General features: G+C 37.2%; 1 protein-coding gene across 2 annotated transcripts in view; it reads left to right on the forward strand.

Annotated features, from left to right (window-relative positions):
* Positions 1–22377, forward strand: part of USP4 (ubiquitin specific peptidase 4) — a 41115-nt gene that overhangs the window by 12059 nt on the left and 6679 nt on the right. For both annotated transcript variants that reach the window (XR_015695923.1, XM_087709280.1), the window contains exons 10-17: positions 3009–3167; positions 6240–6464; positions 9741–9824; positions 10758–10852; positions 19424–19615; positions 20488–20576; positions 20823–21032; positions 21123–21193. Coding sequence is in view for 1 of the 2 variants with exons in the window: in XM_087709280.1 (XP_087565406.1) it covers positions 3009–3167; positions 6240–6464; positions 9741–9824; positions 10758–10852; positions 19424–19615; positions 20488–20576; positions 20823–21032; positions 21123–21193 (1125 nt within the window). In the remaining variant the exon portion in view is untranslated. The remainder of the gene's footprint in view (positions 1–3008; positions 3168–6239; positions 6465–9740; positions 9825–10757; positions 10853–19423; positions 19616–20487; positions 20577–20822; positions 21033–21122; positions 21194–22377) is intronic.

A 22377-nucleotide genomic window follows, 5' to 3' on the forward strand; every position in this document is an offset into this window, starting at 1 on the left:
ATAGACTATATGCCAAAATCTCCCACCACATCTTCCCATCACCTCTGCAGAAATAAGTTCATATGTGGTGTTATATGGATTAGAAGTAGGAAATTGAATATAGCTATGAGAAAATTAATCTTTAATTAAATAAGAAGAATGGGGAGATTCATGGGAATGGGGGTTTTCATTAGGTAAGATAACAAGCATGATATCTGTGAAGAAATTCACAGAAAATAAATCTGACTTTTTATAAAGAACAGATCATATTGATACCCAAGTCTAAGTTTGGAGATGTATGTTTACTTCAAAAGTCATTTGAAAGTATTGTATTCTACATGTGATCAATAGATATAATCTTTCTCTGTGCCGATTACAAAATATTTCAAATAATACTAGGAAGGGCTAATCAGGAAAGACTTGGAAATTCTAGGGCAGCAATGGCGAACCTTTTCTGACTCGCATGCCATAAGTGGGGGAAGCGCAGGGGGTCATGCGTGGACGTGCCACACCCATAATGCAATGCGTGACCACCACCACCCAGTGCGCATGTGTGCATGACAGGTGCTGCCCCCCATTTTTTGCATGCTTTTTTTGCCCTCCCCAGGCTCCAGAGGCTTTATAGGAGCCTGGGGAGAGCAAAAACACCCCCCTGCCCCTCCGGGGGCTTCAGGGACCTTCAGAAGGCTTCCCTGAAGCCTCCGGAGGGCAAAAAACGACCCTATGAGCAAACCAGAAGTGACTTCCGGTTTGCTCATAGGGCTGGTTTTAGTCCTCCGGAGCCTTCAGGGAAGCCTCCTGAAGGTCCCTGAAGGCTCCGGAGGGCTTAAACCGATCCTACGAGCAAACCGGGAGTCTGTTCCCGAACTTCCGGTTTGCCCATAGGACAGTTTTTTGGGCTCCGGAGGCTTCAGGGAAGCTTCTGAAGCCTCTGGAGGGCCTCCAGGGGCTCCTCCCAAGGCTCCTATAAAGCCTCCGGAGCCTGGGGAGAGTGAAAAATGGCTTTAATAAAGGCCGGACTCAGCTGGCCAGCGCACACATGCAACACCTCGCCTGCCCTGACAAATGGCTCCTAATGCCACCTTTGACATGCGTGCCATAGATTCCCAGTTCTAGGGTTTTCTTAATAGACCTGCAGCTGAATATGCTGTCTAATATCTGCATTCACTTCAAAAAAATTTTTTTTCCAATTCAAAAGTTTTATTTCTTTTAAAACACAAATATTTCATCATTCCTCAATCAGTAAAACATCGAAGTACAATTTTTTTGTATGCCCCTCCCTCCCTCCACCCCCCAACCCCCCTCCTCCTTCTCCCCCCCCCCCCCGACTTCCCAGAACCCGTACACGGTATGGATTTTTAACAAACACAGTCTAAAATCTATTGACAAAAAAGGAATAAAGAAATTAATGACATTCTACATTGACCTTAGCTTCTTCTTGCTGAACTAACTTTAAACAATTTAAATCATTTCTGATCTTAAGCATAGGCTAACTGGAATTTCTTGGTCCCGTATTTATTTTGTATATAGTCAATCCATTTTTTCCAGTCTCGTTTATATCTCTCATTTGAGTGATCTTTAAGATATGCCGATATTTTAGCCATCTCGGCTAAGTTTGTAACTTTCAATGTCCATTCTTGAGTTGACTTCAAAATCATTGAAGACTGAATGTCATTCTAGACAATGTCATTCTAGATGATGGTTTTGAGGCTGATTTATGATAAATCACCACCCCTTACAGTATTATGTAGCAATTTACAGGAAATGGCCTATTGTGAATGAAAGTGTTTAATTGAGGTTTATGCAGTAGACTGAAATGTAGTTGGGACATAATGTGCAAATTTTTGGAAATGCACCGTTAATAACTATAAAAAGCAATGAATATGTAATTCATGTGGAGGAAAAAATAATTCTTGTTTGGTGCTGTTAAATTGGTAATGCAGGTTTCTTATTGAAAGGTGACACCTCTGCTCAAATAAAAATACCTCAAATTGTGGATATGAGGGACAAGAAAAGATGTTTTCCACATATAGAATATAAAACTCGAAGCTATTTATGCATATCTAAACATAGGAGTCAATCCTATCTATTCTGATGACGAAAGGAGTATTTGAGAAATATTTTTAGTTTCCAACCCTAAAGGGTATAAGAACTTGTTTGTCAGCATGACTTTCAGTTATCCAAGTTAATGACACTATTGTTAGTTTTTAAAGGATTAGTAATGTCCAAATTGCTAGTACTGAAAGAATGGGTTGTAACAATGATTTGGTGAATGAAATTTGTTCAAACATGCAGCTAAGGAGTGATTTATGGTGAGGATACAAGTTATTGCAATATAGTAAATGGAAATTATTTAAAGAAGCCCCACTGTTTTCCTAGTCCACAAATTAGCTATCCTGTCCCATGAAAATTTACTATATGAGTTTGAATTAAGGAAGCACCAACATGTAACTAAATTTTATATGTTGCCATGTCCTTAACACTTCCTTAACTCATATGTTTATTTTCTTGAGGCTGCATAGTTACTGTGTAAGTTGAGGAAAAGATGCAGCTTTCCTGTTTATTTCCTGAATAGTGAACAACATCTTTGGGAACAACAGTAGAGCTTCTACTGGCTTTGCTTCATTATTCCCAAGAAGAAGGGTATTATGGGAAGAAACTATATTAATAGTATTAATAAGACACATAGTTTTCTTCCTCTCCGTCTCACACCCTCTCCCAGTTTAGTGTAAGGTCCAGTCAAAGATAGCACTTAGCCTGAAAAAAGATAGCATGCCTTGATTTATTTGTTGTTAACAGAACCAAGGAAAATTTCCCTGACAGTTTATGGCAAAAAAATCATTTGTTAAAGCTCGTTTGCAAGATAATGAGAAACTGGTTATTTGCTGACGGTTCTAATATAACTATAAAGTAGAGCATATCTACATTGAATTCTGTGGAACTGAGGGCACTGTTATTGTTTTCTTCCATTCATGGAGTTTATAAACAATATTCCTAATTGTTTTCCTTTTTTCCATTTTTAATTCTAGACTCAGGTTGGCCGTTTTGCTCCTCAGTTTTCAGGATACCAACAACAAGATTCTCAGGAGCTTCTGGCATTTCTTTTGGATGGCTTACATGAGGATTTAAACAGAGTAAAGAAGAAACCATATTTGGAATTGAAGGATGCTAATGGGAGACCTGATTCGGTACTTTCTAAAAAAATTCATTTGTAATTCAATTATGTTGTAGAAGAAGTAGAAAAGGAAGAACAACCTTACTGAGAAAAAGCATCTGTGTTTCCTTTATAATGCAAGCAATAATCACTTTTTTGATACCTTATTCCATCCAGTTCTCTACTTACTAAGCCTGAATGATTAGAACTGATTTTTCATATACATTGATTAGTATTAAGTGCATGAGATAGGCTTTGTCCCAAATTTAGAAATACCCTCCTCCCTCTTTCCTTCTCTTGGCAAAATAAATTTAAAGTTAGGAAATTTAAAGTTAGGAGATTTAAAGTTAGGAGATTTAAAGTTAGGAGATTTAAAGTTAGGAAAATTCGGATAATTTAAGCCCTGATTTAAATTATTGTTCTGAATTGTTATGAGGTGACTGGCTTTACAAATTTGATAAATTAAACTAGAAAACCCTGTGACCTGTTGAGCCATCCTTTGAGAGAAAATAGTGCAGAATAACTAGAATGGAAATTAAATGACCATACTATTTTACCCTACTGCTGAATAGTCCTGTGATCATCTAAAAAAAGTACATATCATTTTTTTTAAAAAAAATGTAATGGCAAATAAACTTCATTACTAAGACAATATTTACATATCTAAACAGAACAATAGAATGACCACAGGCAGGCAAAAAAGTAGTGAGAGCAGAATTTCCAACTTCCTGCTGGCTTCCTCATTCACTTTGTTTGCTTGATCTCAGGGAGCATCAGAAATCAGTCATGTGACTGGGAACCCTGCAATAGCCACAACTTTGCTAATAAAACTTGTCTGAAATTGTGGAAATTTCAATTCCAGAGCAATAATGGGTACTAGATGTTTTACACATTCTTTAAATTGGCAGATATTAGATACCCTTGATTCAAAAATTGTGGTATAATGCACCATTTGAGCTAGCTTCAGAGTATAAATGATATATACAATGAGAGTTTTAGTTGTATGTAAATTGTAAGTCATTTGATCCTGAGTTGAACAAAATATTTTTGCTCACAATTACCTGAACTGTGATATAATGACATACTTAATTTAAAATTGTGTTTAAGGCTTGTCATAGCTTTTGTGTACAATACTAATCCACAGTTATACCTGACATAGTGTATTTTCTAATATCTTGATTTTTAAAAATTTCTTAAGGATTGCATTTGAGAAATTAGTTAAATACATACATATTTTAATTTATTTATTTTTGTTTAATTTGTATTTTTTTCCATTGTAATGAAATCTTCAACAATAAAAATGAAAAAAAGTAAAATACAGAGTAACAATAAAATAGAGAAACGGTGAGGCCAAAAGGTTACTGAAACAAAAATATGTCTTGTCTTATTAAGGAAAAAATGAAAAAAAGAGGTTAGTTAAATCTTTCCTGTAAAGAATTCTAAAGCCCTAATGAAAAGTGATTTCATAAATTCTCACCAAGAGTCTATGGTAGCATAAGTAGTAAAGATGGTATAGGACAGAGGTGGATTCCTCACGGTACGGTACGGTACGCCAGAAGAGGTAATAAGAATCTGGCGTACCGGATAGGACCAGTAGTAATGATGACCTGGCCACGCCCCCGAACCTGTTCTTTCGTTCATCAGAAGTTTTTTTTTTTTTAAGTTTTTTTTTCCCCTGCCGGTTCAGGCAAGGGGAAAAAAGGCTTTAAAAACTAAAAGAGAAAGAAGAGTGGGAGGGAGGAAGGAAGGAAGGGAAGGGAAAAAGAAAAGGAAACTCACTTTTCAGCCGGGAGATTCAGCAAAGGAGAAAAACAAATGCTGTAACTTTAAATGGGAACTGAGCATGCCTGGCTATGGAATTCTGGAAGTTGAAGTTCACAAGTCTTAAAGCTGCAAACTTTGGATTTTAAATTAAAAAGCTGGTCAGAAGGAGGTTTGCAAAGTGACATTCAGCAATTTGTTTCTGGGTCAGCTGAACAAGAAAGAAAAAGAAAGAAAGAATAGCACAGCAATTTAAGGCTAGAAGGCTACTCGGAGGTCATCTAGTCCAACCCCCTGCTGTGGCAGGAAATCTTACATTGTCTGGATTATTTTGGTGCCTCTAACAGAGGAAAATTGCCAGAAAGGAGAAGGAGTTTACAAGGAAAAGGCTGCCATGCAGAGGAAGGCAGAGATAGTCTTTGACTTATGACTATAATTTAATTGAGCCCAAAATTTTGGTTGCTAAGCAAGAGCATTGTTAAGTAAGCTTCACCACATTTTACTCAATCCATGACACCTCCTGGTGAGTGACATCAAGTTGGCCATGCCCACCCAGTCACATGACCGCCAAGCCATGCCCAAAAGATAGTCCACATCCACAGAATAGGCAATAAAAAAATTTGAATCCCACCCCTGGTATAGGAATATGTAATTTTTTAGACCTAGTCCTGGGATGGCGAACCTATGGCACGCTGAACCATTTGTTAGGGGATGCTGGCCAGCTGACCGGCCTTCTTTTGGGGCCATTTTTCACCATTTAGGTCCGTTTTTCGCCCTCCAGAGCCTTCAGGAAAGCCACCTGAAGACCCCTGAAGGCTTCAGACTTTGAAAATTGGCCCTACGGACAAACCGGAAGTTACAATTCCTGAACTTCCGGTTTGTTCATAGGTCCGTTTTTCGCCCTCCGGTGCCTTCAGGGAAGTTCCTGAGACCTCTGGAGGGGGGAATGGGAGGCTGTTTTCACCGTCCCCAGGCTCCTAGAAAGCCTCTGGAGCTGGGGGAGGGCAAAAAAACTGTGCCAAAAGCGAGGGGGGTCGCTGGTTGGGTGCCCATATGCAGAGGGATTTTTTTCGCGGGCATTGCATTATGGATATGACACGCCCGTGCACGACTCCCCTGCACCCCCCCGCTTTTGGCACGGGAGCCAAAAAATGTTTGCCATTACTGACCTAGTCCTTAGTCACACACAGCGTTTTGGTGGTTCTAGCATCTATCTAAGGTTATATTACTTTGAGGCATATATATTTCACTAATGTTCCTGTTGAAGAAATCTGTTTTAATGAATATATTGAACTGACTAAGTTCAGTATTAGCTGTTTCACTGCAATTTGTTTTTCTTATGTAGGTAGTTGCAAAAGAAGCCTGGGAGAACCATCGATTGCGTAATGACTCTATAATTGTAGATATATTTCACGGACTCTTCAAATCCACGTTGGTCTGCCCCAAATGTTCCAAAATTTCAGTAACTTTTGATCCGTTTTGCTATTTAACACTCCCTTTGCCCTTGAAGAAAGATAGATCCATGGAGGTGTTCTTGGTGTTTGCAGATCCACAGCGTAAAGCTATGCAAGTAAGTAGAAATTTCAGTAATACTATAATTGCCTCAGAAGACTTTTTAGATCACTAAAATAGTTCTAAAACCAATCAAGGGAATTTGTCAAGTATGGGAAAATCAGAAATCCAGACAGTTCAAATGAATTAAAGGTTGTAAGGTTATTATAAGCTTATGCAATAAGTTTCTAATATACAAGTATGCAATATATAAGAATCTGAACAACTAACAGTCAAAGTAAATTGGCGGGAAATAAGAATCAATGGAATTTGAAGTGGGCTGGACTTAGATCTTTTGTGGGTGCAAAGGAATTCGAGACTGATGACATGTTTGACCCTCAGGCTCAGTCTTATCTATAAAACTTGCTATTTTTCTTTTTTTTTAATTGAAAAAAAATGAAAAAAAAATCACTTAACTGAAAGTTAAATATGTTGCTTTTAAAAATTTATTTGTGAAATAGAGCAAATATGAGCAATCTTATCCATTAGGTGTCAAGAATAATCTTCACAACCATCCGGCAGATAATATCTCAGTCTCTTTTAACCAAATAGGGACTGGATACCCTGAACAGGATTGCCAGGCAGAGAAATAAGTACATTTTAATGCTTATATTACCACATATTTTATTAGAGCCACTAATAAAGCCTCTAACATCTGTATGATTGGATTCACTTCCAGTTGTCCTGCAATGGTATTGCAAGTGTCTCTTCTGCTGGTTTATCTTCCCTAGATCCTCTGTAAGGATATAGTTGGTTTTGTGCATGGAGAGATGTAAGGCACCCTCTGATCAAAGCTGCTGCTGCTATCTCATTCCAAGCAGCAGCCAAGGCTTCAGCTGAGTCATCTATCAAAGCCTCGGGAACCAACCCCAAGCTAATTCTGAAAACATTTTTTTTAGCAGCCTGGGGCAGGCCTATTGAATAGATTCAACTTCCCTACTCAGGGATGCTGTGGCAAATTCCAGCGTTAACAGGGAATGATCTCTCCATGGCAAGGGAATGATGGTAATATTTCCCCAACACCAGATCATGTTGCCAATGAGACAAAAAAAAACAAAAACAAATTTAGCATGTGGCAGACACCCATTTATTAATCAGACCTGCAATAAGCTAAAGCACGTCAATGACAAATATGAATTCCCTAGACTGCCTCTTGAGTTTGCCCCTGGGGAGAACAGGTTGAAAACCCTTAGGACCCTAAGTCTGAGGAGCTTCACTGTTAACCCAAAGATTGCACTGAGCATCACCAAACACCATGGATGAATCAATTTGGTCTTCTAAAAGTTGTTCAGCCTTTAGCATAGAGGACTTGTCTTGTACACCTAGTAACTTAACTACAGACACATGACAAGCCCTTTCCTAGTGATCTCAGTAACATGATTGGTGTAGTTATGGTAATTTATGCCCTGATTATTACTGGCACCCAGAATCTGCAAATTGAAGTGGGATACAAAAACTAAAAAATATTTAGTGTAACAGTATTCAGATTCAAATAAGAAATCAACAGAGATAAAATAAATGGATGTAACAGTGGAATGAAACAATTTGAGCATTTGGCTTTCATAAAAAGGAAATCAAGCATTTGTTTGAATTCTATGGATGTTTTTCCAAGACAGCCTCACATATTGCAATTATATTTTATTAAATACCGTATTTATCGGCGTATAACACGCAGTTTTAAAACTAAAATTGCAAGCTTAAACCCTGCCTGCGTGTTATACGCCGATACTGCGTGTTATACGCCGGGTCCCAAACTGCCTGCTCCAGCTGATTCACCGGCGCCCATGATACTCATAGAAGTGCAGCATCCATTTCATGGCAGCGTCGGCGGCTCTCCAGCTACCCTGCCTGATATAACCCCTACCTTGCAGCAGTGGCGGCAGCTCTCCAGCCACCTGCTGTTCGCTTTAACCCCATCCTAGAACAAGCGGCGGCTGGAGAGCCGCCCGCTGCCTGATTTAACCCCATCCTAGCAGCAGCGGCTCGCAGCGGCCAGAGAGCCGCCCGCTGCCTGATTTAACCCCATCCTAGCAGCAGCGGCTCGCAGCGGCCAGAGAGCCGCCCGCTGCCTGATTTAACCCCATCCTAGCAGCAGCGGCTCGCAGCGGCCAGAGAGCCGCCCGCTGCCTGTATTTTTTCTCCATCATTGCGGGTGCTTACCTTCCCGCCCGCCTGCTCTCTGGTCCCAAGTGTACGCGCCGGCATTCTCCCAATCAGCTGTGAGTCCGCAGCCGCCCGCGCTGCTGTTTTAAAGGCTGCTCCTCAGGACCCTCCGAAAACTTTTTGGTTTTCCAAAAAGCAGTGATTCTGATTAAGTTTTTTTGCTCAAAGAGGTGTTTTTTCATTTCATATTTGCCTTTTAAGAGGAGTTAATGTTATAATTCATGTTCTAATGTTATAAATTTTAATCCAACATTAAGTTCCGAGCTTCCAAGTCATTTATTTTTAATGAAAAAAATTTTTACTCAAATTTTTGTGTTCAAATGGGGAATGCGTGTTATACGCCGGTGCGTGTTATACGCCGATAAATACGGTAATTAAAGACCTTATAACCAAAACAAACAACTTCCATTTTATGCTTAAATAACGAGAAAAAATTAACATTCGAACACGTAAGGTAGTCTAATTAGACTTTAAAATGTGAATTTCTTAGGCCTTTTCTTTCTGCAGTATGGTTTGGTTGGTTTGGTTTATTAGATTTATATGCTGCCCTTCTCCCAAGGACTCAGGGCGGCGTACAACATTAAAAGAAACACATAAGACAAAAGTTTAAAAAAATTAAATAGAATTAACATTTTTTTTAAAAAAAATCAAATTAAAATTAACAATGATCAATAATTTATTTTGTTTTGTTCAGGCCAGGCTGGCTTGCTGGAAAAGCCAGCTTTTTAGGGCGCGTCGGAAGGACTGGAGGTCGGGGCTTATACGAAGCTCCGGGGGCAGCTCATTCCAGAGGGAAGGCGCTCCCACAGAGAAGGCTCTTCCCCTGGGGGTTGCTAGCTGACACTGGCCGATGGCACCCTGAGGAGGCCAACTCTGTGGGATCGCACTGGACAGTGGGAGGGTACCGGTGGCAGTAGGTGGTCTCACAGGTATCCTGGGCCTAAACCATGGAGCGATTTAGGGGGTTACAACAAAATAATTTGTTGTAGGACATATTTTTCATCTATTTTCAATTTTAAAAATTAGGTGAAATCAGTAATGAGAAGTATTGAATTGAAACTGATTATAGTGAAAATCCTTTTACCAAGGTTTACTTTGCTTAGTCTAAATTTAATGTTCTTTTTACTTCCAGTTCCGAATAGTAGTGCCCATGATGGGTGGTATATCTGATCTGTGTGATGCACTGTCCAAAATTTCTGGGATCCCTGCAGAAAATGTAAGGATAAAGAATAAAAGTTTATCATTTTTTGTTTAAAGAACTTGTAAGATGGATTTTTGAAAGTTAATGTTACAGTGTAAATAAATAGAAAATATATACAGGAAGTCTGTTTTTCTGTTGAGAATAGACAAGATAATGTTTTACTGATTTGAAACAGATTGTTCAGAATTGTTAATCTGTTTTGCTTTCTATTAAGAATTGTTAAATTGATAACAAAAAATAAAAGCTTCTTATTACATGCTAATCCAGTAAGAAATCTTAACATTTTATTCTTTTGAGAAGCATGTTTGAACCAGAGTTATAATTATCATTTCTCTCTTAATTGGTAGTTGAAAGAAATATAGTACTCAGTAGCTTCTGATGGGCAAAAATAATTTTGCAGAACTTGAACATTATGATTTTTCTGGGAGAAGATCCAGAAATGTTAGAATATAGCCAAGTTGGAACCCTACTATTGTTAATCTTACTGCTATCTGCTTCTACAAGCCCATTTCAGTCTGCTTTGTAAACCAAGCTATACTGATACAATTTTTTTTAAAAAATAGCTATTTGAATCTATAAACTGCAATATTTTGGCAGAATCAGAAACCACTTTCCCTTTTCAGATACCTAGTAATATTTATCAAACTCAAATTTTTGATTTAATGATATGTCATTATATCATTATTATTTGATATAATATCAATTGATATTATATGCCTTCCAGCATCTGTTTTTCATCATACCCTTAAACCTTTTGAAACAATTACAGTGTTTTTTCAATTTTTATATGTATTTTTATGGCAAAAACAAAGAGAAAGACTTCTTATATTTGAATTCTGTTTAATTTGCATTCTGTGAACCACTTTTATATAAGTATCTCAATACTGGCAAGTATTGAACACTTCATCTACTTTCTAATTAGTGTTCTTCAACTGTTTGCTATTTTAGATGGTGGTGACAGAGGTCTATAATCACAGATTCCAGAAAATTTTCCAAATGGATGAAGGTTTAACTCATATTATGCCAAAGGACAATATATTTGTGTGAGTAATCAAACATCTAGAAAAAATAGATGCTAGGAAAATTAGCTGCATTATTCTTGACTAGTAGGCACTGATAAAAGAAAATTTGGCCTGTATTGCATGCTCTTTACTTAGTGATCTCCTAGGATAAGGTTCATATTGATTATTACAGTAATAATATTAGGATTTTTAAAGTTTTTGAGCTATAATGACTCTTAAATTCCAACAAATAAAGTGTTTTTTGTAAATCAGAGCAAAAATCGGCACTCAGAATTGTAGGAAACTGACAACTGAAAAGTGTTTAGTTTATACACACAGCATTCAAAGATGAAATATTTTGGAAGAAAATGAAATTTTACATCATAGTTAAAATACTAATGTAAGTTCAGTAATCATTTCACATTATATCTTTCACTATCAATTATCTTTGCGCGTGTGAGCATATATTTCTATTCATTTATTTAGTTGCTGAATATTATATTCAAAGGATTATAAAACTGTAAATATGTATTATATTTTGAAACAAAGCATGTGAATATAGTGTTATATTTACTTTGGAGAAGAATGTAGTAATGAATCCATTGCTGTGGTACAAATTAGTTTGGCATAGTATTTTGTATTCATTTCATACAAATTCAAATTCAGTCTATTAGAGTAGTGATCAATTTCATTATATAAGGGAGAGTTGGAAAAGTTTCTATGTGTAGGCAAGAAGGTTAGATGTTGTGATTAGGATTTTCTTTTCTTTACTATGAAGATCTAAGAAATGAACAATTATTGATCCTATTTGTGCAGACTAATATGTCACCCATTTTCTATGAAATAATTTATAGAAACCTGTCCAAAAAATGGCCATTGTAACTTTGAATGGTCACTAAACAAATAGTTGTAAGTCAAGGACTACCTGTATGTGTTTTATTATTTGTATATAATATCCCACAGAGTTTTTTTTTGGACCTTTCCATTACTATAATAACAATAGTAATATCTCCAACTCAACATGAGCAGTTTAGTTCTTTCAGTAAATGGAAAATGATTAGCCTGAGGCTTCAATTTTCTGCATTAAAAATGATCAGTTGAACTACAAAACTACAGTTGAACTTTTTGGTGCTACAGGTAGTCCTCAAGGTAAGACATCATGTCATGACGACCATTAAGTGAAGCATCTGCTCTCCCCAATGAATAGTTGTTGCCTAAACCATATTATGACTAAACAAACTAATGCTCTTAAGTCTCAAAAGACATGAAATAATATACTGTTTTCCATAGATTCTTTCAGTGATGTTTTCTATGGATATTTAAATCTTCTGATGAAGCAGAACTTTATTGCATCTAGCACACCTAAAATCTGCCAGTTACTTTTTTGAAAATGCTTTTTGAACTATCAGTTTAGGGAAACAAACAATACAAATTCACCAGAATGTGTTTTTTCTTAATATATTGATTGAAGTCCTACAAATGGAAATTATCTTATAAATTTTAAGATCTAGGAGGAAATTCAAAACACTATGTTCTGTTTTCCTTTATTTTGTATGTATTAATAAAGATGTATATTTTGTTTTTATTCATTTGGATTAAATACTTGATTTAACAATTTTGTCCAATCATAGTTTAGAATCCAAAATATCTTTTTGTTTCTAAGCACATGTAAACTTATAGTTTAGAAACCTGTTAATAGTTTTTCTGTATTTCATTAATTTAGTAATTCCTATCCTCCTAGGTATTTAATCTCTATTGCTTATGCACAATGCCAAAACTCATTTAAAACCTTAGTCCCAGTTGTAGTCAGTCACAAACCCTTTTGCAAAGCTAGTGTGGAAAGTAACGAAGGACAGATCCCTTACCAAAGTGGTAAGAGTTTTAAGTCCCAAACAAGCAGAAAGTGTAGCAGCTCAGTCTGATATCTACCTAATTCAGGTGGGCATAAGAAAGGGAAGAGATATGGCACAATCAGACTTGCAAGATTCTGTTGTTATAGCCACTTTTAACAAAAGTATTATTATTATTAGGCTTCTTATAGAGTAGATTCTCTCACTAATTTATCTAGTCGGGCTAGATCCAAGCATAGGAATGGGGTGCACAATCAATGTGAGGTGATAAAGATTAGCAGGGAGCAGCAGGGTGTGTGGAGCGTGGGGCAGCAAGGGCAACTTGGGCTTTGCACAATGGTGCTGGCATGGCATGGCATGACTGGTCACAGTGTGGGGATTAAGGTGGCGTTTTTCAGTGACAGCAACAGCCCTGGGACTGAAGTAGAGGCTCAACACTGCTGCACTGTAGCCAACTCACAAATGGTGTATGCCAGGCCTCCCATGACCTCCCTAATATCCCTGCAGGCACTCCATGCTACTTACCTGGAACTCCATCCATTTAATAATCCGCAATTCTAAATTAACAGCAGCTGGGCATAGTGGGATTGTGGTCACTAAGCGATGCGGTCATGTGATGTCTGAGTTTTTGATCTCATATGGTGATAGAAATCCCAGTTCCAATTGTGTCTATAAGTAAAGGATTACCTGTACAAATATTGAATTCAGAACTAGCAAAACCAGGAGGCAAGCTGTTCCATTGATTAATTGTTCTCACTATCAGAATGTTTCTCCTTATTTCTAGGTTGGATCTCTCTTTAACAAGCTTCTATCTATTACTTCTTGTCCTGTCTTCTGGTGCTTTTAATTCTCTTTTCCGTGACAGTCACTCAAGTATTGGAAGACAATTATCATGTCTCCCCTCTAATTGTTTTTTTTCCAGTTGGCTAGACGTATGTAGCTCCTTCAACTGTTCATACGATTTAGCCTCCAGACCCTTTATCATCTTTGTTGGTCTTCTCTACACATTTTCTAGAGTCTCAGCATCGTTTCAGTATCGTGGTGAGCAGAACTATATGCAGTATTCCAAGTGTGGTCTCACTACATGATAGTATTAAAGATGATCTGCAAATCAGTTTGACAAAATTAATCAATTTGGGTTGCTTGTGCTGAATTCCTCCAGGCTAAACTAAGATAGGCATTCAGCACACAGCTGGACACTTATTTTTTTTCCCCTTAGGTTCCATGATGTCCAGCCCCACTAGGCTCCTGCTCCGATGTAACGCCCCAGCATGTGCCATCATGGTGATGACATAAATCACCAAGGATCCTGCTGGAGCATGGGGCTAGGCTACAAGGGGTCAGGTAAGTGTCTGTCAAATTGCATTGCCCAAGCATACAACTTCTTTGTTGTTGTTTTCTTCTTTTCATCTTTTATTTGGCATTGGAACATGAGGAGTGCTTTTGGATATTTTAGCCTGGATGATGGAGGTATTCAGCACATATGCTTAGAATTGATTACATTTTGTCAAAATGGCTTGCAGGTCATCTTTAATTTATAAAACTTCACCAATGAATGCCATATTTTCTCATGTTATCTACTTTACCTATTCAGTATTTTCAGAAATATGTGAATAATAGATGATTCAGCAGCTATTGACATTTTAATTTAGTATCTAAAATATAAAAGTTACCTTTCTGCTCTTGCGTTCTATCTTTCTATAATCTGCATCTATGTATTTTATGGGGAATGTACAGCTAGGATAGAATATGTTGCTAGGAATGTTGTTTCCTTAATTTATGCATCCTGAAACAGAATTAACCCAGAGAAAATTCTACAGGTAGTCTTTGCATAACAATCCTAATTGTGGCCAGCAACTCGGCTGCTAAGCAAAGCAATCTTTAAGTGGGAAATCAGTAATCATGACTGTGCTTTCTGGCTAGAAATAAGAATAGAATTAGAATAAAATAGCTTTATTGTCACTTTGAATGTACACTAATCGGCATACATTAAAATGAAATTTCATTGCATACTGCTCTCAAAAGGTCACCACCTCCAATATACACTACATAAACATGACAAAATAAATAAATAAATATGAAATTATACATGTATTATATGACACAGAGAAACACCATAGTTTAGTTCGGATGTATACATGAAATCCCTTTCTCTCCAATCTCTCTTCTCTGGGGAGGGACACAAGCTAGTAATTTTTGTAGCAAATCTCTTGTTCGTCTGATACTTTCCCACTGCCAATGTGGTTGCATTGTTTTTGATGTGTAAAAGATGAAACAGTTTACTCTCTTGAAATATCTTCCTCTTCAGTTTCTCTGCTCCAAGAGGCAATGGGGGGAGATAGCCCCATGAGCTCTATGAGGCAGTGTTTGTCTAAATGCTATTGCTATGCTATGAGGGAATGTCAGGCAAATGAGAGAATGCCTAAAGAAATTGTTTGCTTTTCCCCCCACTAACCCTCTCTCACGCGTGGAGAGATTGGAGAGAAAGATATAGGAAGATAGTATTGTTGGAAAGATTGGAGAGGAGATTTCAAGGGAGTACTGTAGTCTGTTTGCATAGCACATCTATGACTTCTAGCCTTGGGCTGCCAGCATGATTGCATTGCTTTTAACTCTAAAGGGCTTATACTTTATTTTCTTACAATCCCTTTCTTTCCAATCTGCTCTGCAGAGGAAGGGAAAAAGAAAAAACAGGCCAGGCATAGGACATTCTGTACTGATTATAATGGTTATCATGTTACTTAGGGACACCACAAAGGTGGTAAATATTTGTAAATGGCTTTAAAGCTATTTTTTCAGCACTGTTGTAACTTCAAATGGTTGCTAAATGAATGATCAGTAAGGGCTACCTGTACTTCCCTTATCCGTTGTTGGAAATGTGATCCTAATCTAATTGAAGCATAATTTCTGATGGGGAAGAATTTGTTTGGCAAATCTATACAAATGTCCGCGTCAGTGAATGTGACTTTATGCAGTGGACAACCAACAACCATTAAAACAATATAACAATAGTTAAAACAATTAAACAAATGAAAAGCCAAGATTGCAGAAGAATAATATAGCTATGTTGCTCCATTGGATCCTCAAGGCTATATGAAAAAACAAGTGGCAAGGGCCTTCAAAGACTACATCTTTGAATCCCATCAGGTGAAATTCTGGCTGACAGGACCGGCAATATAACCCTTCTGCTGGATCTGATGGGGCAGTTAGATATAATCCTGAAGAGGTGGCCCCTCAAATAATCTGATCAAAACTAGCTCCTTGAAGTGAACCTGGAAGCAGTCAGTCAGTCAGTCAGTCAGTCAGTGTAGCTTGCAGAACAGAGGTACAATATCTGCCATGCTAGCTAGGGACACCCATAACTGTTTGTGCAGCCACACTTGGCGTTATCTAAAGTTTCTGATGCTCTTCAAGGGTTCCATGTAAAACATATTATAGTAATCCACTCTTGAGGTGACCACAACTGTGAGTAGTGCCTTGTGGTCCAGGAAGGAGCAAAACTGATGTATAACACAAAACTATACAAGGGCTCTCCTAGCCATGTTTGTTCACCTTCTCCTCGAGCAGGAATTGTGATTCTACAAGACCCCCAGATTATGCACCAAGTCTGACTGGGGTAGCACCACTACCTCCAGTACATAAAATGGTAAAATCCTAGATCCAGAAAGCCCAAAAATGCAGAGCCAATCTCAATCATTCTCCACACCAATGCTACCTCGCCCTATGGTTACCTCACTTAGCAGTTCAGGTGGACGTCAAATACTGCAGGAATGGAGAAAGTAATATACCCCATGGAACCCTGCATACCAGCCCTGCATAAAACACATTATTGTGCCATTCACTCCCTCTTCATGGAATCGGTCCAGAAGGATATATCATGGTCACTGATATTGAAGGCTGCTGAGAGGTCAAGAACAGATACACTACCCCTAAATCACTCCCAACAGTGATCATCCAAACATACATCGAATGGCATTTCCATCCCATGCCTGAATCCTGACTGAAAGGAGTCCAGATAATTCACATCATTCAGGGTTATAGATAAGGGTTCAACTATTGGGGTCTTAATATTCTTTGAGCTTGGTTGTTTCTTTGCAGACATTTCATTGTTTGGTAACTACTCACCTGGCATTTCATTATTTAATTTCATTTCTTTATTTTATTTTATTGTTTTTTAATTTCTTTACCGCTATCTTACCGATGCAGTCACTCTGGGTAGTTTGATTATTCATAATTCCTTGATTAGGATATTGTTTCTATATCGGTTGTTTGTTAATCTGTTGCTTTTTCCTGCTGATAAAAAGCCTGTGCTCTCAGCTGTTTCCTTCAAGTTTTGATTGTAGTTTTTTTTTTTTAATGGTATGTAGATGGGGCAGGGTGTGCTATGTGTCTGTTGATGATTTATTTGTGTGAATGCCAAACTTTCAGAAATTCCCTAGCATTTTTGGATTTAACTCAGTGTCAAATATCAACAGTTTTCTAGTTAAAAATGTGATTGAATTTGTCTTTGTTTTGAGAGATTAATGAATTTTCATCAGCCAGAAACATATAATGAGCTATAGGTTGATCTGGACTTCTGAAATTTATTTTGTATAATTAATTATTTACTGAATACCCTTTTGATATTTTGAGAATTAATATTTTGAGAATGAAGAGCAACATCCTCCTCCATAATATTCACCACTCAAAATATGTATTGCTAAGCTCACATTCTGTGCCAAATCATGCTTTCTAAACTATGGTTGTTAAACAAGCCACAATGGATTACAGTATTATAACACTGAGCCATATTATTTCCAATTGTTTCTGTATGTCCAGTACATTCAGGCTGAGGGTGTACACTCCAAGTCATTCAGTTAAATGCTTCCATCTTGTGGATTGAGGAAACATGCCTTTTGTGTCATGCCCCCATCCTCTGGAGCAACATCCAAAAGATATATGGAAAGCACCCACTTTATTGGGATTCCAAAAAATCCTTAAGACCTGGCTTTGTTCCTCAAGTTAATATGGTTCCTCAAGTTAACTATAGTTGAGGATCCTGTCACATTTTGTACTGTTTGTTAAACTGCCCAGATTGGATTGAGTGGCCACACCATTAACAATTAAATTTGGCACAGTGCTCAAAAGAAGAGCCAATTTTGGGGGGCTTTTCTAAATGCCAGCATAGTCAGCACTATCCAAATCTTGGGAGCAGGAGATGTGCTGTTCCACCAGGCAGGCTCAGCCTCATAGAAGTCACATGTCCTGAGTCCTGGGAGATGCAACTATTTAATAGACAGGACCTGATATATGCTAACCCTGTCTGACTTTTTAGGGTGGGTAAAAATAATTGGAGATAGATGGTCTCTCAAATATTTTGTTCCTGAGCCATGAAGGGTTTTAAAGGTGACAACCAACACCTTGAACCAAATTCAGAAGCCACCATAAAAAGTGCAGCTCACCTCGCATAGTAGCACCGATACTACACGGGTGTACCAAGGTGCACCCATAATTATGCACACTGCTGCATTCTGGACCAGCTATAGTTTTTGAATGATTTCCATGTACAAAATAATTCAGATAAGGACTCACTAAGGAATGAGTGCCTATATAGCAGGGCTGCTGATCCAAATGAATTTGTACAAAGGTCCTCCTAGCCATGGTTGCCACCTGCTCTTCAAGTGAGACTTCAACTCCAGGAGCCCCCCCCAAATTATACACCGGTTTTATCTGGGGTAGTGCATCCCCATCCATAACTTTGAGGTGGAAGAGCTAACCAGGAGTACATTAGTTAGGTCACCAAGAGTTGAAATTGATAATATCCTCAGATAGCATTCTTCAGGGCTTTATGTAGATATTAAATAGGAGATGTGATCTATAACAATTAGGTGCAGAGGGGAAATACAATAGTATGATTATATAAATTATTGGCATCATCTACTTAATCCTTGAGGGGAAGCAGAATGTTTTTTTTAAAAAATAGTTTTTTGAAAGTACAAATAGTAACTATTGAAAATCAAAGCGTGCACATTTCATTCCAAATTGTTCAAGAGAAAATAGTTAATAACGTCTTCATAATATGAACTAAAAAGGACAAGGAAGTATCGAGCAACTTTTAGCTCTTGAAGAAAAAAGAAAGCCTCTAGAACAGGAGAAGACCAATAGAGGTTTGGCAGCAGGTTCAAATGGTAACTGTAGATTGTTTGAGCAGTCACATCTGAATAGAGGTTATGAACTGTTATAACTGAACTCGGCTCTAGGTAGAATATCAGGCCAGTTGTTTGGTGATAGTTAACATCATAACCAAGGTATTACTCTAAAATAGTACACATGTGTTCTCTATTTCTTAATCCAGCTGCAGATAGAACAGACGGAGCTTCAGCTTAATACTTGACATATAATTTTATCAAAAATTACTGTATAATAGAGTGCCTCTGTCAGAAGTAATTGGGAAAACCATGATTTCAGAAAACGTGTTGAATTATTAGACCAGCTGTCTCAGAAGTGGTGAGGGAATAAAATGAACCATTTTAGGCCAATGTCAGGTACCACTAAAATGGCATCAGAAGGAAGATCATATGTTCATAATAGGTTCTGTCTAGTTTATGCATGAATATATCTTAATAAAGAGCAACATAGCACTTTTCTGAATGACTCTGTTGAATTGTTCCTACAGTTAAGAAATATTTTTCTGACTTTCAGTTGGAATCTGCTTCATATGAATTAAATATATGTTCTTCCACCTGGAATGATAAACAGCTCTTGATCTTCTCTCTTCTTGCAGATATGAAGTTTGTAAAGCAACTGAAGATAGTGCTGAATGTGTCACACTCTCGGTTTACTTCAGAGAAAAGAAAGCAAGACAATCTAGTGCTACCCCAGGGACAGTTCTTTACGGCCAACCGCTACTCATAGCTGTACCCAAACACAAGCTCACAATAGAGTATTTATACAATGTTATATTGGAGCGAATTGGGTGAGTATAGGTCACATCTTGGCATACTGTTCATGTGGTTATAAACATTCTTTGAAGTATTCTGCATTACAAATAGCCCTCAATGTTTGACAGTGCACTTAACAACCATTCAAAGATGCAATGGATTTGAAAAAAGACCCATCCTCGAAGTTAGGACTGCTGCACCATCCCCATGGACATATGATCACATTTCAGCTGCTGGGCAACCTGCTCACATTTATGATCGGTTGCAGCATCCTGTGGTCACATATTTTGTGGCACTTTTTGCTGTTTTCTGACAAAAAAATACCCATTGGTTAAGCTGAATTTGAATTTATGACCATGTGATTCATTTAACAACTGTCATAAAAACAATTGTAGAATTGAATCATGTACTGACTTCACTTTTGACTGCAACAAATTACCAAAGTAGAATTATTTCTATACTGAACACTGCCTATTTGATAGTTGAAAAGTTAAAAAGTTCTTTTAAAAAAAACTTAACACAAAACAATAGAATATGTGATGACTATTTCTTCATATTTCTTGATGCAGCTTGGGAACTTTTGCATTAATATAGCGTCCCAATTTTCAAAACAGATTTAAAAGTGTTTTTATTTCAATTTTGATATGAGCTATTGTGAAGTTATAATACACATCTGTTATACTGGGTTTTTCTGTACTATACTATTGCTTGCAGTTCTAATCCTGTCCATAAGACTTCCATTCCTCCTTTAAAGCAATATAGACCAATGAATATTTAATATTAATATATTTAAATGCCAGTGTTCACAATGAGTAATAAATAGTCATTGCTATCAGTTTTGGAACTAATTATTTTTGGTTATTGATTTGCCTGATTTCCCAATAATGGACCAACTATTATTTTTCAGACGCTATGTAAAAATTGATTTAAAAGAAGAATATTCTGATGTTTGTCTGGACAATGACACTTGCAATGGCTTCACCAATATATCTGAAGGTAAATTCTCCAAATTTAGATTAAAATCTAAATATGTTTTGACATGTTTTTCTTTTTTGTAAATCACAAACCTAAGTCTGGCTGATCTTTAAAATACTTGAAACCATGTCAAATTTAGTCCAAACTCTCTCCAATATAATCAAGTTACCTTCATTGTAATTTTGAATCAGATGCTTCTCAGTTTAGAAGGGAACTTGCAAATCTGAAATATAGTAGGAAACACACTTCGCAATATATTTATTCTAGGTGATGCTGAAGAGATGGAGCATCAGGATAGTGAAGAAAACAAACAGAAAATACCAGATGCAGATGCTTCTCGGTCTGAAGAGAGGGATGGGCAGGTGGAAGGGAAGCAGCACCAGAAAAAGCAGCTGTTCACTTTCAGTTTTGTGAATTCTTACGGGACATCAGAAGTAAACTGCCTTACCACAGAAGGGAAGATCCTCAAACTGAGTTGTACGTATCTTTTAAAAAATTTAAAATGTCACTATGGGCACTTTTCATTTGTGATAACTTTATGAGCGACTATTGATTTTTTTTTTCCAGCCTATGCAACTGTTGCTATTGATTGGGATTCCGACACCCGGAAGCTGCTTTTTGATGAACATGAAGCTCAGGTGATTAATGTTTTTGTCTCCCTTTTAAAGGGCAGAACTAGTTGGACTTCTTCATCCCTGTTATAAAAAAATCTAGGCAAGATGATGATGTTCTGATTTGATATTTTTCTTAAAAGGCTCTGTAAATAAATATGACCATAAAATATTGCTTTGCAGAATAGATAGGCTTGTTCGTGCAACTGATCATATTTTATTGAGTATTTGTATGCTTAGTGAACATTTTGTAATTGGATTTCCCCCCCCCCAAAAAAAATATATTTATTTTGCCATTGTGATTGATATTGCTCCTTTTTTAAAGCAGGCATTGAAAGTCTCTGTCTTACCACAGTCAACATGGTAATTTTCTTGCAATCCTCAATTATATGAATTTTATTAGTGTTTTTGCTTTTCCTTCTCTGACCAGATAACCTATTTTTATATGCCTTTTTTATTCCTATAAATGGGCTGATTGAAGATTGGAATCTTGCAATGTAAATGCCTATTCATGGTTCCTAATCAAAATTATTTTAAATTATAAATGAAGATTTTAATATAGATAGTCCTCAACTTACGATTGTTTATCAATTCAAAGATACGATGGCCTTGAGAAAGGTGTCTTACAATCTGTTCTTGAAGTTTGTTTATTTATTAAATTTATATGCCATCCATCTCATTCTACAGGCTCAAAGGCTAACAAAGTGATCATGGTCACATGATCACAATCCAGATGCTTGTCAACCCACTCATATTTATGATGGCTTCAGTGTCTTGCCATCATCTGATTGTTACCTGTGTCCTTTCCAATCGTTTTCTGATAAGCAAATCTGCCTTCCCCAATATTTTTTGCTTAACTATGGTGATCCACTTTGGCCGTGTGATTTCTTCCTTTATGACCACACTGCTTATAATGGGAATTCCATTCCCAATTGTCATGTTGATAAGCAACAATAATTGGTTCTATGGAAAAGGTGGCTAAGTCACACGGACAGTAAGACACGGTCAATAAGTAAACATGTGACTAAGACAGAAATGCTGCTAAGATTGCTGGTGGCTGCCATCTCGTTTAAATAAATTTCTCTCGTGTAGCAAGCCCAGTGTTACTCTCTGACATGCGTTATTGTCAGGAATAGAAATTCAGGTTTAATTGTGCACACTGGATTTTTCTTTACTACCAGTTATTAGTTAGATTAGTGAATGGTTGCTAT

The sequence above is a fragment of the Thamnophis sirtalis genome, unplaced genomic scaffold, assembly GCF_051295495.1.
Source record: "Thamnophis sirtalis isolate CommonGarterSnake01/CBP01778 unplaced genomic scaffold, rThaSir2_p1.2 scaffold_3, whole genome shotgun sequence".
NCBI classification, from domain to species: Eukaryota; Metazoa; Chordata; class Lepidosauria; order Squamata; family Natricidae; genus Thamnophis; species Thamnophis sirtalis.